We start from the raw sequence: 15,355 nt of genomic DNA, 5'->3' as shown, positions 1-15,355 counted from the left end.
AAATGGCTTGGCCACGGTTACGCGGTTAGCGTGTTAGTAATTGGCTAATTAATTAAAATTAAATTTTATTTATTTTTTCAGTTGTCAAACATTCATTTTTCCTCCCTCTTATTTTCCCTCCCACCTGTTACCCCTTAAAAAATAAAAACAAATAAGCGTAGTCAAGCAAAATAAATGACCACATTCAAAAATGTGTATCTCGTTCTGCATATTTATCCAACATCTTTCAACAAGTACGTTTCAGATGGAGGTAGCGAACCTAGATGGTCCTTGTTGCAAAGACCCAACACCCGCCTCTCACTGTCTCCAACAGAACCCTTCCCCCTCTCCCAGCGCAGCCTCGGAGCAGGGTGCTTGGGAGCCTTCCGGGCGCTAGGGGGCAGCAGTGCAACTGAGGCGGCACCCTCCCGCGCTTGTCACTCCCGGTGGGCTCTAGCTTCAGGCGCCGGTACTTCCGGTCGTCGTTGGCCCCGCGTTATAATGGCTGCCGCCTCTGCCTAGCGCCCAGTCTCGCATCTCAATTGAAGGGATCCCGCAGCGTGGACCACAGCAAAGCCGTGGCCCACACGCCGGCCTCTCCTCGACGTGGCACCATGGGCCGGGAGTCACGGTACGTAAGAGGACCGGGGGCAGCCTCCGGGAGGCGTCTTGTGCGGGGAAAGGGAGCTCCGAGGGCACCGTGAGGCCCGGGCCGTGTACGATGGGCCCCGCAGCCCCCAGAGACCTGGCCCCCGCCTGCGGTCCGTGCCGGTTTCCAGGGCCTGACCTCCGCAGGACCCGGGCGCCCCCAGGGCCAAGGCCTTGTGCCTCTTTCTTCTCCAACTGCAGGAAGTGGGAGGAGGCTCCAGGCCCTCAGGCTCCAGAGAGCCCGGCGGCCCCATCACCTGTGCCCTTGGCCCCCGGTCCGCCTTTCCTTTTCCCTTGGGCCCCGTGAGCCGCGGCTCTCCAGACCGAGGTACCTCGGAGCCCACGTTGACTGCTCAGCCTTGTAGCCTAGCGCTCTCGGGTGAATTGAAGAGCAGAGCCTTCCCCAACCCCCGCAGTCAGGAGGGAATGCCTTCTTCAGCACCTAGATTGCTTTCGGTTACTGGTGTCTGTATGCTTCTGGAGGGCAAGGACCTTTTCTTATTCACGCTGACCACGTTAGGGCTCTGAACACAGCATGGTACTTATTAAATAATTTAGACTATTTCAGGAAATATTTATTAAACGTGTTCCAAGCTGGGCCTTCTGGGATACTCAGGGGAACCTTGCCATTAGGAAAGGAAGTGGTCGTTGGGAATGGACCCCAAATTTCATTTAAATTAATGTAGACAATATAAAGTACTTGGGAGTCTCTCTGCTTAGAGAAACCCAGAAACTATACGAACACAATTATAAAACACTTTTCACACAAATTAAGTCAGATCTAAACAATTGGAAAAAATATCAATTGCCCAGGGGTAGGCCAAGCCAATATAATAAAAATGACAGTGCCATACTAATCAAAATACTAAAAAATTAATTTTTTTTGTTTTAATATATAATTTATTTTTCACTTCTTAACATTCACTTCCACAAGAATTTGAATTCCAAATTTTCTTCCTATCTCTCTCCACCCCCCACCCCAGGATAGCATGCACTCCATCCATCCCTTCTTCCAGTTTGTCCTCCCTTCTATTACCTATCCTTCTTCCTTCCTCTTTCCCCTCTGTTTTCCCGTAGGGCAAAATAAATTTCTGTACTCCATTGCCTGTATAGCTTAATTTCCAGTTGCATGCTAAAACAATTTTTAACATTCATTCTCAAAGCTTTGTTTCATATTCCCTCCCTCCCTCCCCACCCATCCTCACTAAGAAAACAGGCAATTCAGTGTAGGTCATACATGTGTAACAGTGCAAAGCAGCTCCATAATATTTATGTTGTAAAAGACTAACCATATTTCCCTCTATCTAATTCTGCTCTTCATTTATTCCATTCTCTCCCTTGACCTGTCCTTCCACAATAGCATTTGCTTCTGATTATCCCTTTCCCCAATTTGCTGTCCCTTTTATTATCTTTCCTCTCCTATCCCCTTCCCCCTTGCCTTCCTTCAGGGTAAAATAGATTTCCATATCCAATTGAGTGTGTGTTATTCACTCCTTAAGCCAAATACTATGAGCGTAAGGGTCAATTATTTCCTTTCTTCCCCTCCTTCTTCCCCTCCATTGTAGAAACTCTTTTTTCCCTCTTGTATGTGAGATGATTTGCTACATTCTACTTCTCTCTTTCTCTTACTCCTAGTACATTCCATTCAACAGTAAATTTTATTTTTAGGGGAGTATTCTCCCTTCATATTCAGGTCACGCTGTGCCCTTTGTCTATGTATACATAACATATATGTATATATACATATACACACGCAAATACATACACACAGGTACATATACATACCTACGCACACATATATAGTATATGCATACGTAGCCATACACACCTACATATATATATGTATATATATATGTGTGTGTGTCTGTGTATTCATTCCCTCTAACTACCTTAATACTGAAAAAGGTCTCATGAGTTACAAATAATATCTTTCCATGTAGGAATGTTTGTTTAATGAGTTCCTTAAGGCTTCTCTTTCCTGTTTACCTTTGCATGTTTCTCTTGATTCTTGTATTTGAAAGTCAGATTTTCTATTCAGCTGTGGTCTTTTCAGCAAGAATGCTTGGAAGTCCTCTATTTCATTGAAATTCCATTTTTTCACTTGATGTATTCTCAGCTTTGCTGGGTAGATGATTCTTGGTTTTAATCTTATCTCCTTTGACCTCTGGAATGTCATATTCCAAGCCCTTTGATCCCTTAGTGTAGAAGCTGCTAAATCCTGTGTTATCCTGATTGTATTTCCACAATACTTGAATTGTTTCTTTCTGGATGCTTGTAATATTTTCTCTTTGACCTGGGAACTCTGGAATTGGGCTACAATATTCCTAGGGGTTTTCCTTTTGAGATCTCTTTCAAGAGGTGATTGGTAAATTCTTTCTATTTCCATTTTGCCCTCTGGTTCTAAAATATCAGGGCAGTTTTTCTTGATAATTTCTTGGAAGGTGATGTCTGGGCTCTTTTTTTGATCATGGTTTTCAGGTAAACCAGCAATTTTTAAATTCTCTCTCCTGGATCTATTTTCCAAGTCAGTTGTTTTTCCAGTGAGATATTTCACATTGTCTTCTGTGTTTTCATTCTTTTGGTTTTGTTTTGTAATTTCTTGGTTTCTCATAAAGTCATTAGCTTCCATCTGCTCCATTCTAATTTTTAAAGAACTATTTTCTTCAGTGAGCTTTTGAACCTCCTTTTCCATTTGACTAATTCTGCTTTTTAAAGGATTCTTCTCCTCATTAGCTTTTTGGACTACTTTTGCCATTTGGGTTAGTTTTTTTTAAAGTTATTTTTAAAGGTGTTATTTTCTTCAGCATTTTTTTGGATCTCCTTTAGCAAGCTATTGACCCACTTTTCATGATTTTCTTGCGTCACTCTCATTTCTCTTCCCAATTTTTCCTCCACCTCTCTTACTTCATTTTCAATCCTTTTTGAGCTCTTCCATGGCCTGAGACCATTGCATAATTTTTTTTGGAGGTTTTAGATGTAGAAACCTTGATTTTGATGTCTTCCTCTCATGGTACGCTTTGTTCTTCCTCATCTGAAAGGATGGAAGAAAATACCTTTTCACCAAGAAAGTAATTTTCTGTAATCTTATTTTTTCCCCCTTTTTTGAGCATTTTCCCAGCCAATTACTTGACTTTTGAGTCCTTCATCAAGTGGGGGGATATACTCTAGGGACCTGTAAGTTCTTGGTTCCTCCAAGGTGGCACAATCAAGGGAGAGGAGCTTACTCCTTTCTTGACCTGTGCGTTGGTCTGGGAGCAACCACAAACACTCTTTTCTGCCCTGGATTTGCAAGTAGAATTCCCTCTCTGCAACTGCCACCAGCTCCACCAAGCCAGTGCTCTTCCTTAACGCAGAACCACCACTCAGAGCTGAGATCCAGATCAGTTGCTCAATTCCCCCAGGGTCTTTAGACCATGGGCTCCAAAAGTGGATAGTGCTGCTGCCCTCAGGTGGGGCTGGGGCCAGACTGCTTACTCCTCTCTCCCACATGAAAGAGCTTTCCCACTGACCTTTAAAGCTATCTTTGGTTGAGAAATCTGGGAACCGCAGCTGCTACCTGTAATTCTACTCCCTGAAGTCTGCTCCAGTCCTGTCTGTGCTGCCAAGGCTGCACTGTGCTCTGAACCCAGAGGAATAGACCTTTCCTGTCGGTCTTTCTGGCTGTCTTGGGCTGGAAATCTCTTTTACTCTCTCATTTTGTGGCTTCTACTGCTCTAGAATTTTAGAGTCTTTTTTTTACAGGTATTTTAATGGCTTTGGGGGGAGAGCTAGAGCAGGTTGTCTTTCTACTCCACCATCTTGGCTCCGCCCCTCCCTAAAAATCATTTTTATAGAGCTGGAGAGTGTACTCTCAGGATGTCCCAGCACATCAAGACCATGTTCTGTGCATGCCCATGTTTCTTGGATGTCATCTCAAACTGAATATCTCCAAAATAGAACTCACTATACTTTCCTCCTCTCCCAAACTTCCCCATTTCTGTAAATGACATCTCCCATCCTGCCATTGACCAGGTTTGCCATCTGGGTGTCACCCTTGACTCTTTCCTTAACCCTGCAATCCATTCATTTGCCAAATCTTGTGATTTCTACCTTTACAACATCCCTTGGGCTGTCCCATTCTCTCCACTCACATAGTCTCTGTCTTAGTTCAGGTTCTTATCATCCCTATTGCAGTTACCTCCTAATTGGACCCCATACTTTAAGCTTCTTTCCTTTCCATATTCCCTACAACTGACAAACTGATATTACTAAAATGTAGATCTGACCTTGTCTCCCCATACTCAGAAATCTTCAGTGGTTTCTTATTGCTTCTAGGATAAAATACAAAGTCCTCATCCTTATTTTTAAAGTCTTGAACAAGTCTTCCTTTCCAGATTTATTTTATGACATTCCTCTCTTCAGTACTATTTATAGTTGAATCTGTATATTAGCCACACAATAAAATTTATGTAGATCTCATGACCACATTTAAAAATAATACTAGTATTTTATTTGGCAAATTGCTGAGCTGTCTATAATAAAATGTACCTTCCTCTAGTCTCTGAAGTTCATAAATTGACATTGTCCTCATTTCCTAATTCTTCTTTACCCCATGTATCCAGTCACTTTTCAGATCTTGCTTTTTCTACCTCCACAGACATTTCTTGCATCTGATTCTTTCTCTCTACACATACAACCACTTTCTTAGCTCAGGTATTCATCACCTTTTTTCCTGGAGGATTGCCATGGCTTGGTAATTGGTTTCCTTACCTCATGTCTTTCCCTATTCCAGTTCTTCCTCCACGTGGCTGCCAAAGTCATTTTCCTTGAATACAGTTTTGATCATGTCATTCCCCTGTTTGATGAACTCCCTATTTCCCTCTAGTATAAAATATAACACCATGGCCTTACACAACCTGAGCCTCCAGCCTATCTTTCTAGATTCATTATGCATTATTTTTCACACTCTTTGGTCCAGCCAACCTTTTCTCTGTTCTTCATACCCAGCACTATATCTCCTTTGTGCCTTTTACACTGACTGTCCTTTATTCCTGGAATTTACTCCTTCTCACCTCCACTTCTTAGAAGCATTCACTTCCTTCAAAACTCAACTCAGGCACCACCTTCTCACACAAAGCCTTTCCTGATTTCTGCAAATGCTAATGTCCTCTCTTCCTTATTACTTTGTATTTAGCTATTTGTATTTATCCTGTATATACTTATATTTTTTTGTTTCATGGGAAATAGACAACCAAAATAACAACACTGACTATAATAACTTCATCCAGAAATTTAATCAGTGTAAATAAATTGTCACAACAAGAAGACTTATAGAGCCCCAGATGTACTTTTGTAAGCAAACATGACTTGCCAAATAGGAAGAGATGGCTGCCAAAGAATGCACTAGATTAGAAAATAAACTTGTTTGTAAAATCTTATAAAGAAGGATTAAAAATTTGAACAGTGAAGGGAAACCATTTTGAAGAAAGCCTGGCAAGCTGTCCAGCTAAGCACTGTCATTCAAAGAGCATTCAAGGATGAAAATGGAATGAAGATTGCAAATAAAAGAAAAATGAAACAAATTTATTAAAACTATTTTAATAAACTTTTTCTCCATTAAAGATGGTAGAACCACTACAATTGGGCCCTAACATCACAGTCCCAGATAAGCTTCTAGGGGATGTAAAAATGGCATTGAAAAGAAAAAAAATGGGAAAAGCAGCCAGTGACACCAAAAATATATAGAAAAATAATATATAGAAGAGATCTGTGCTAGAGGTGATGCAATTATGAATGCCAGAGGAGATATACAAAGTACATGAAGGAAAAGGTGCCAAACATGGAAAATGTCTCAGTTGTTATTAATACCAAAAAAAAAAAAAAAAGTGACTCTGAGAACATCAGTAACTGTTGGCCTAGGTTACTGTTCTCTAGTCTGTCCAGAATGTTTAGAAGAACCATTTGTATATAAATTGAGGGCATCCTTAATGAGGGTTTTATTGAATTTTCATAAGCAATATTAGTATAGGTGACATCTTTACTATTTCACATTTAACTAAAAGATGTAAAGAATATGAAATCCCATTGTACTCACTGTTTATTGATTACTACACATACACACTCACCATGTGCATAGTAGAAAACATCACTTTATAGATTCTTTATGACAAGGTGTCTCTCAGCTATATATCAACCTCATCCAAGATTCCTTGGAATATTCAACAGCAGAGGTATTTTCAGTGATGCTCTGATAATAAGAATCTAGTAAATTATAAAACAAGGAGATGTATGATCACCTACAGAATTAACCAGTGTGACAAAAAGATCCCATGCAGAGTTCAGGTTGAGAATTGATTTCCTGTGGATGATGAGGATCTTTAGATGCTCTAATTTGCAAGTGATGCTGGATTGATTATATCAAGCCTCACAGCTTATAGAGAATAAAACCTTACAGAAGAGATCTATAGTCAGTCAAATAAATTTAGTCTGTCCATCCTTTCAACAAAGACTGGGTGAATTAAGAGTATCTATTGGCCCATATTTCAACATGCATCTATTTGGACAACCTGTAGGGAGTATTTAGTATGTCTGTGAAAGCCCAGGAAACAGTGAGCTGGGCCTTGAGTTGAACAGGAAGAGTAGATTGGTTTGTTTGGGTGTGTGAGCCAGTTACAACATTTTAAACTTTTCACTCTGCCTCCTTCATCATTCAACTTAAACTGTTCTTTCCAGAGTTATCAGTAATCTTTTTTTTGTTCTGAACTTAACAAACACTAAAAAAAAGATGAGCATTTCCACGTACAAAATAAAACATAAAAAGAGGCTTATATGCAAAAGTGTGAATCTATTTACATTCAGCTTGCTTTTTAAAAAATAAATAATAAATTCATCATGTTATTTTCAAAGTTGATTTGCTTTGCCTTTTAAAAAAATTTTGTTATTTAAAAATAATTAATTTTTAGGACTTGAGTTTTGAATATGATTCTGTGATTTACAACCTCTTCTTTAAAAACTTTATTTATTATTATTCCCCAGTTACCCTTAAAAAGTTTTTTAACATTGGTTTTTAAAACTTTGGGTTCCAAATTCTTTCCTTCCTCTCCCCCGCCTCTGCCCAGAAGGCAAGCAATTTGATATAGGTTATACATGTGTAATCATGCAAAACATTTCCATATTAGTCATGTTGTGAAAGAAAACATATACCAAAAAAACTTCAGGAAAAATAAAGTTAAAAAAGTATGCTTCATTCCGTATTCAGACACCATCAGTAATTTCTCTGGGTGTGGATAATATTTTTTATCACAAGTCCTTCAGAGTTGTCTTGGATTGTTGTATTGCTGAGAATAGCTGAGAACAGCTGATCATCTTACAATATTGCTGTTGCTTTATACACAGTACACTTCACTTTGTAGCGATGTTCATGTAAGTCTTTCCTGGTTATTTCTGAGAGCAACATGCTCATCATTTCTTATAGTACATTAGTATTCCATTATAATCATTTAGCACAATTTGTTCAGCCATTCCCCAGTTGATGGGGAAAAATTGAGGATCCCCTCAATTTCCAGTTCTTTGCCACCAGAAAAGAACTGCTATAAATATTTTTGTACATATAAGTCCTTTTCCTTTTGGGATATAGACCAAGTAGTGGTATTGCTAGGTGATATTTCCAAATTGCTCTACAGAATGGTTGAATCAGTTCACAACTCCACCAGCCGTGCATTAATGTTTCATTTTTTTCCCACATCTCCTCCAACCTTTGTCATTTTCTTTTGCTGTCCTACTAGCCAATCTGAGGTACCTCAGAATTGTTTTATGCAGAAACTGCTAGATCTTGTGTTATCCTGATTGTATTTCCATAATACTCGAATGGTTTCTTTCTAGCTGCTTGCAATATTTTCTGCTTGACCTGAGAACTCTGGAATTTGGCTACAATATTCCTAGGAGTTGTTCTTTTTGGATCTCTTTTCAGTATGTGATTGATGGATTCTTTCAATATTTATTTTACCCTGTGGTTCCAGAATATCAGAGCAACTTTCCTTGGTAATTTCATGAAAGGTAATGTCTAGGCTCTTTTTTTGATCATGGCTTTCAGGTAGTCCCATAATTTTTAAATTGTCTCTCATGGATCTATTTTCCAGGTCATTTGTTTTTCCAGTGAGATATTTCACATTGTCTTTCTGTGTTTTCATTCTTTTGATTTTGTTTTGTAATTTCTTGGTTTTTCATAAAGTCATTAGCTTCCATCTGCTCCATTCTAATTTTTAAAGAACTATTTTCTTCAGTGAGCTTTTGAACCTCCTTTTCCATTTGACTAATTCTGCTTTTTAAAGCATTCTTCTGCTCATTGGCTTTTTGGACCTCTTTTGCCATTTGAGTTAGTCTATTTTAAAGGTGTTATTTTCTTCAGCATTTTTTTTTTTTTTTGGATCTCCTTTAGCAAGCTGTTGACTCACTTTTCATGATTTTCTTGCATCACTCATTTCTCTTCCCAATTTTTCCTCCACCTCTTTTACTTGATTTTCAAAATTCTTTTTGAGCTCTTCCATAGCCTGAGATCATTGCATTTTTTTTTGAGGTTTTGGATGCAGAAGCCTTGACTTTTATGTCTTCCTCTGATGGTATGCATTATTCTTCCTCATCTGAAAGGATGGAAGAAAATACCTGTTCTCTAAGAAAGTAACCTTCTATAGTCTTATTTTTTCCCCCTTTTTTGGGCATTTTCCCAGCCAATTACTTGACTTTCGAGTCTTTGTCAAGAGGAAGGTATACTCTGGGGACCTGTAAGTTCTCAGTTCCTCCACAGTGACATAGTCAAGGGAGAGAAGTTTACTCCTGTCCTGGCCTGTGCTCTGCTCTGGAAGCAACTACAAGCATACTGTTCTGCCCAGGATCTGCCAGTAGGGTTCTTTCTTCAGAACCACCCTCAGCTCCACTGCCAGCACTCTTCCTCAACCCAGGAGAGCCACTAAGGGCTGAGAATCCAGATTAGCTGCTCAATTCCCCCAGGGTCTTTAGACTGGGGGCTCCAAAATGGATGCTGACACTGTAGATGCTATGCAGGGCCAGACTGCATATCCTTCCCCCCCCAGGTGAAAGAGCTTTCTCACTGACCTTTGAAGCTGTCTTTGGTGAGCAGCTGCTGTCGGGTATTCTGTCCCCTGAGGCCTGCTCCAGTCCTGTTCCTGCTGGTGCTGCACAGCCAAGGCTGGGCTTGTGTGCTGTGGTCTGCACTCTGCTCTGAGCCAGGTGCAATAGACCTTTCATGTTGGCCTTCTAGGCTGTCTTGGGCTGGAAATCTCTTTGACTCTTGTTGTTTTGTGGTTTCTGCCACTCTAGAATTTGTTTAGAGTCATTTTTTACAGGTATTTTATGGACTTTTGGGGAGAACTTCTACAGGTCTGGCCTTCTACCCCTCCATCTTGGCTCCGCCCTCAGCTCTGGTCTTTTCATCAAGAATGCTTGAAAGTCCTCTATTTTATTGACTATCCATTTTTCCTACTGAAGGATTATACCCAGTTTTTCAGGGTGGGTGGTTCTTGGTTTTAATCCTAACTCCTTTGCCCTCTGGAATATCGTATTTCAAACCCTCTGCTTTTATTGAAGAAGCTGCTAAATCTTATATGATCTTGATTGTGGCTCCACAGTACTTTAATTGTTTCTTTTTGGCTGCTCGTAGTATTTTCTCCTTGACCTGGAAGTCATTCTCAAGTCTGTTTTGATATTTGTTTGATTGGCTAGCTGAAAATTTTCATTTTGGAATCTCTTTCAGGAGGTGATGGTTGTAGTCTTTAAATTTCTATTTAACCCTCTATTTAACTAATATATCAGGGCAATCTTCCTTGATAATTTCTTGAAAGATGATGGCTAGGCTCTTTGTTTGATCATGGCTTTCTCTGGATCTATTTACCAGGTCATATGTTTTTCCAGTGAGATATTTCACATTATCTTTTTAAAAATTCTTTTTGGTTTTTTTTTTTATTGTTTCCTGATTTCTCCTGCTCAATTCTAATTTTTAAGGATTTATTTTTTTTTTCCAGTGAGCTCTCCTTTTCCATTTGGCCAATTCTACAAATAGGGAGTTTTTTTCTTCAGTGAACTCTTCTGCCTCTCTTTTTTCCATTTGGCTAAATTCTGCTTTTCAAAGCATTCTTTTCATGACCTCTTTGTACCTCTTTTGTCATTTGGCCACCTAGTCTGTTTTTTAAGGTGTTATTTTCTTTGGTGGTTTTTTTTTTTTTTTTTGTGCCTCCTTTAACAATCTGTTGACTAGTTTTTCATGGTTTTTTTGTATCAGTCTTATTTCTCTTCCCAGTTTTTTCTCTACCTATTACTTGATTTTTCAAAATCCTTTTTGAGTTCTTCCATGGCCTGAGCCAAATTCATATTTTTTCTTGGAGGCTTTGAATGTAGGACCTTTGACTATGTTATCTTCTTCTGAATGTGTTTTGATCTTCTTTGTCACCATAGTAACTTTCTACGGTCAAAATGTTTTTTCTGTTGTTTGCTCATTTCCCCAGCCTATTGAATTTTAGCTTGTTGTTAAAGTAGGGCTCTTCTTGTAGTGTGGAGGGTGCACAGTGCACGGTCTCAAACTTCAGGGATTTTGTGTAGCTATTTTCAGATATACTTCCCAGGTGGTATGATCTAAGAAGAGGTGTGTTTACTCCTCTCCTGACTTGTGTTCTGGTCCATGAATGATCACAAGCATTCTTTTCTGCAACTGTGGTCCACTGCTGCTGCAAGCTCCAGTGTGCTTGTGCCCCTTCTTGCCCTGGGACTGCCACCCAGGACCATGACCCATATCCTCTTATGGGCAGAGCAGCAGAGTCCTGTCTTAGTGCTAGCAAAGGGACCTCTGTAATCTCCTTTTGAGTAATAGCTTGACCCCTTTACTGTCTGTCGACCGTGAGCTCTGGAAGCAGCAGGTGCTGCTATTGCTGATTCAGTGGCTCCCAAGGCCTGCTCCTAGTTTGCTGTGGTTGAGTTGGTGTTGGGTCTGTGCTGGTGTGGCCCATGCTGGACTGTGTTCCATGCTCACCTGGGTAGGATGGACCTTTCCTGCTGATCTTTTAAGTTATCTTTGGCTGGATAAGTATTTCATCCCATCCTTTTATGGGTTCTGTTGTGCCAGGATTGCTTTATGGCACTATGTAAAGGTTTTCAGAGGCATTTTGAGGAGAGCTCAGGTGAGTTTGCTGCCTTTTCTCTGCCATCTTAGCTCTGCCCCTCCCCTTTCCCCCGTTTGCTTTTCTGTTTATTATCTACCTTCCTACTGTCCTCTAGGTTGTCCTCCAGGCCTGGGATTTTCTTTCTACCAATTTTTGCCTTGGGAGAATTTCTGATTTCTTTCAAGACTCAGCTCAGATGATATCTTTTATAGGAAACCTTTTTTCCCCTCCTAACTGAGCTGCCCGAGCCTTTCCCTCTAATAGTAGTTTATTTATTCTGTGTTTCTCATATGGGTCTGTTTGTTTACATGTTGTTTTCCTTGTTAGAATGCAAACTCCTTGAGATTAGGGGCTGTTATTTTTCATATCACTTTGTATAGTACCTAGCAATATATAACAAGCATTTTGAAAAATGGTTGTTGACCGAGTAAGGGGTGTCATCAGGGAATTATACGATGAGGAGAAAAGAGGGACTTATAATGGGTTTAGAGTGAAGACTGACATGGATGGTTTGAGAGTTTGGGTAGGTATTGATGGTTTAAAATCTCTATTGGTGGCAACTCCCTAATCAATTAAAATATAGATCAGTTTGTATACTTATATGTATGTATTCCTTCTCCCATAAGTCCTTAAGAGTAAGGATTGTTTCATTTTTTTGTCTTTGTATCCCCTTCACCTGTTACAGTTTAGAAAAGATGGATAAAAGTACTGAACTATAATGAATATATTTTAAGAGAGCAGTAAGTAAAAAGGATTTAAAACTGGAAAGAACTTTAGAGATCATTTGTACCAACGCCCACATTTTTAAAGAATAGAAACTGGGGTCAGAGAAATTAAGAGACCTGCCAGTTGTTGCATAGTAGTATAGAGGTAGAACTCATCCCAGGTCAAGTCTCTTGATTTTTATTTCAGTCGTTTCTTTAAAAAATAAAATATTTCCAAATGTGCTTTTCTTAAAAAAAATTTTTTTGACATTTATTTTTATATCAATTTAGTTTCCGTCTTTTCCCTTTTTCTCCTATCCAGTGAGCTGTCCTTGTAACAAAAGAAAGATTAAAAAACAATTTGCCCAACTAGCCACAGAAAATAAGCCTTGACAGTATATTTGATGACCTGCAGCCATTTTTCCCCAACCTGTGCAAAGAAGGAAGGCAATGCATTTTGTCATCTCTTGTACTGATCTTTCATTTATATATTGTTTTCCTGGTTCTGCTTGTGTCAATTTGCATTGGTTCTTGTAATTCTCTGAATTCTTCACATGCATCATTTTAATGGTTCAGTAATATTCCATTATGTTAGTAGCATCAATATTTCATAGTATTACATTCATACACTCTAATTTGACTACTCCCCAATTACTGGGCATTTATTTTGTTTTTAATTTTTGACTTATCACAAAAGAAGTGCTGCTGTGAGTATTTTGGTACATATGGGACATTTCTTTATGTCTTTGTTCTCCTTACAGTAATATACCTAGCTTTAAGATATGTATGTGAAACAGTATGGACATTTTAGTTGCTGTTTTAAAAAGCTTAATTTCACATTGCTTTCCCTCATACCTTTCATTGCATCATGCATATCTTCTGTCTTATCAGAACATCCTTCTGTCTTCTACATTTTTGTCCTTTTAAAAAATCTTTAAAAAAAATTTTTTTCTGCTCTGGACCAGTGATTTCATTAGTATACATAACTGGAAACTTCAACACCAAATGCACGTCATTAATTTTATAATTTAGAGTCTTAAAAAATTGACTGGAGCACTGAGAGGTTGTAATTTGGTCTTACAGCAAGTATACCTTAGAGAAAGATCTTCCTGTCTCCTAGGCGAAGCCTCTCCACAAAGCCGTACTGCCTTTTATACGTTAGAGGACAATAATAATTTTCATGTTTAAATTCCCTCACTTCAGTGCCTTCTGTTCCTGGTTTGTAAAATAGGAATGATACTTCACAGAGTCATTATGAGAAAAGCACTTTGTAAGCTTCAAAATAGCATAAGTGTAAAGTGGCTTTATTTTGTTTTCATAAAAAGAATTTTTATTATAAACTTAAATCTAAAGAAACCCAAAACTTGATATATGTAAACAAAAGCAACAAAAAAGTTTGTAAGATGGATTATTATTACTAGTTACTGTTAATGCTTTCAGAAACTGTTCAGGTTGTATAAATTCTATTAGATTACTTCCCTCCCAGAATGACATTTCTTGCTATTGATTATACATGCTTATATGAGAAATAATTCCTAACATGTTCATTTTCTGGTCCCTGTTTCTTTTACAGTTCATGCCAAAAAGAATTGGTCTTTCTTCTGATTTATTTGTATGCTTTGGTTTTACTAAATGTAATTAATTTGTATCGTTAAAACTGTAGGCACTACAGGAAGCGATCAGCATCCCGGGGTCGATCTGGAAGCCGATCTAGGAGTCGTTCCCCATCTGATAAAAGAACTAAACGTGGAGATGACAGGCGCTCAAGAAGCAGAGACCGAGATAGAAGGCGAGAAAGATCTCGAAGTAGGGATAAGAGAAGGTCTCGATCTCGAGACAGAAAACGCTTGAGGTAGGTGGTAATATTTCTTTTCAGATTTTTTTCTAATTTTTAGTTTTCAACATTCACTTCCATAAATTTTAAATTTTTTTCCCCTCCGTTTCCAAGATGGCTTGCAGTCTGATGTGGGCTCTACACATACATACCCATTAGACAGGTTTTCACATTAGTCATGTTGCATAGCAGAATTATAACAGATAGGAGAAACCATGAGAAATTAAAAAAAGAAAACAAAAAAGAAAATAGTCTGCTTTGCTCTGCATTCCAACTCCTTAGTTCTTTCTCTGGATGTGGATGGCATTTTCCATCATGAGTCCTTTGGAATTGTTTTAGGTCCTTGCATTGCTGAGAAGGGCTAAGTCTATCAGTCAGTCATTGCACGTGATGGGTGTTTCTATGAACCATGTTCTCCTGGTTCTGTTCGCTTCACTCAGCATCAGTTCATGTAAGTCTTGGATTTTCTGATGTCCACCTGTTCATCCTTTTTTATAGCACAATAGTATTGCATTACATTCACATACCACAGCTTGTTCAGCTGTTCCCCAATTGATGGCCATGCCCTCAGTTTCCAGTTCTTAGCCACCACAAAAAGAGTTGCTACAAATATTTTTATACACATGGGTCCTTTTCCCATTTTTATGATCTCTTTGGGATATAGCCCTAAAGTGATATTGCTGGGTCAAAGGGCATGCACATTTTTGTAGTCCTTTGGGCACAGTTCCAAATTGCCCTCCGGAATGGTTGGGTCAGTTTGCAGCTCTAGGTAGTGATATTTCAAATAAGATGTGATAAACTAAAGTTAAATGACATCTACCCCAGAGGGATAGAGACTGATATGTAGAATACAATAATGCTAAACTGCTACATTAGTAGTGGAGACAAAGAGCTGTGAGAATTTAGAGTAGGAAGAGTTTTCCTATGGGGCAGGGCTCATAAAGAATATGGAATTTGCAACTGGTCCTATGAGAAAAGATTTGGATGGCAGAATGGAGTTGGGGCAGTGATAAGTATTTTTTGTGGGAAGATGTTTTAAGAGA

The 15,355-nt window shown here is 39.0% G+C and overlaps 1 protein-coding gene across 3 annotated transcripts in view; it reads left to right on the top strand.

The window, feature by feature from the left end:
• Positions 1 to 311: 311 nt before the first annotated feature.
• The window catches only part of DDX46 (DEAD-box helicase 46), a 57,584-nt gene continuing 42,540 nt past the window's right edge, over positions 312 to 15,355 (top strand). For all 3 annotated transcript variants that reach the window (XM_072629914.1, XM_072629913.1, XM_072629912.1), the window contains exons 1-2: positions 312 to 610; positions 14,142 to 14,330. In XM_072629914.1, coding sequence (XP_072486015.1) covers positions 594 to 610; positions 14,142 to 14,330 — 206 coding nt within the window. In that variant the 5' untranslated portion in view covers positions 312 to 593. The remainder of the gene's footprint in view (positions 611 to 14,141; positions 14,331 to 15,355) is intronic.

This window comes from Notamacropus eugenii, chromosome 1 (assembly GCF_028372415.1).
Source record: "Notamacropus eugenii isolate mMacEug1 chromosome 1, mMacEug1.pri_v2, whole genome shotgun sequence".
Lineage (NCBI taxonomy): Eukaryota > Metazoa > Chordata > Mammalia > Diprotodontia > Macropodidae > Notamacropus > Notamacropus eugenii.
Note: the sequence above shows the minus strand (reverse complement) of the source record. Positions and strands in the feature narration are given on the sequence as shown.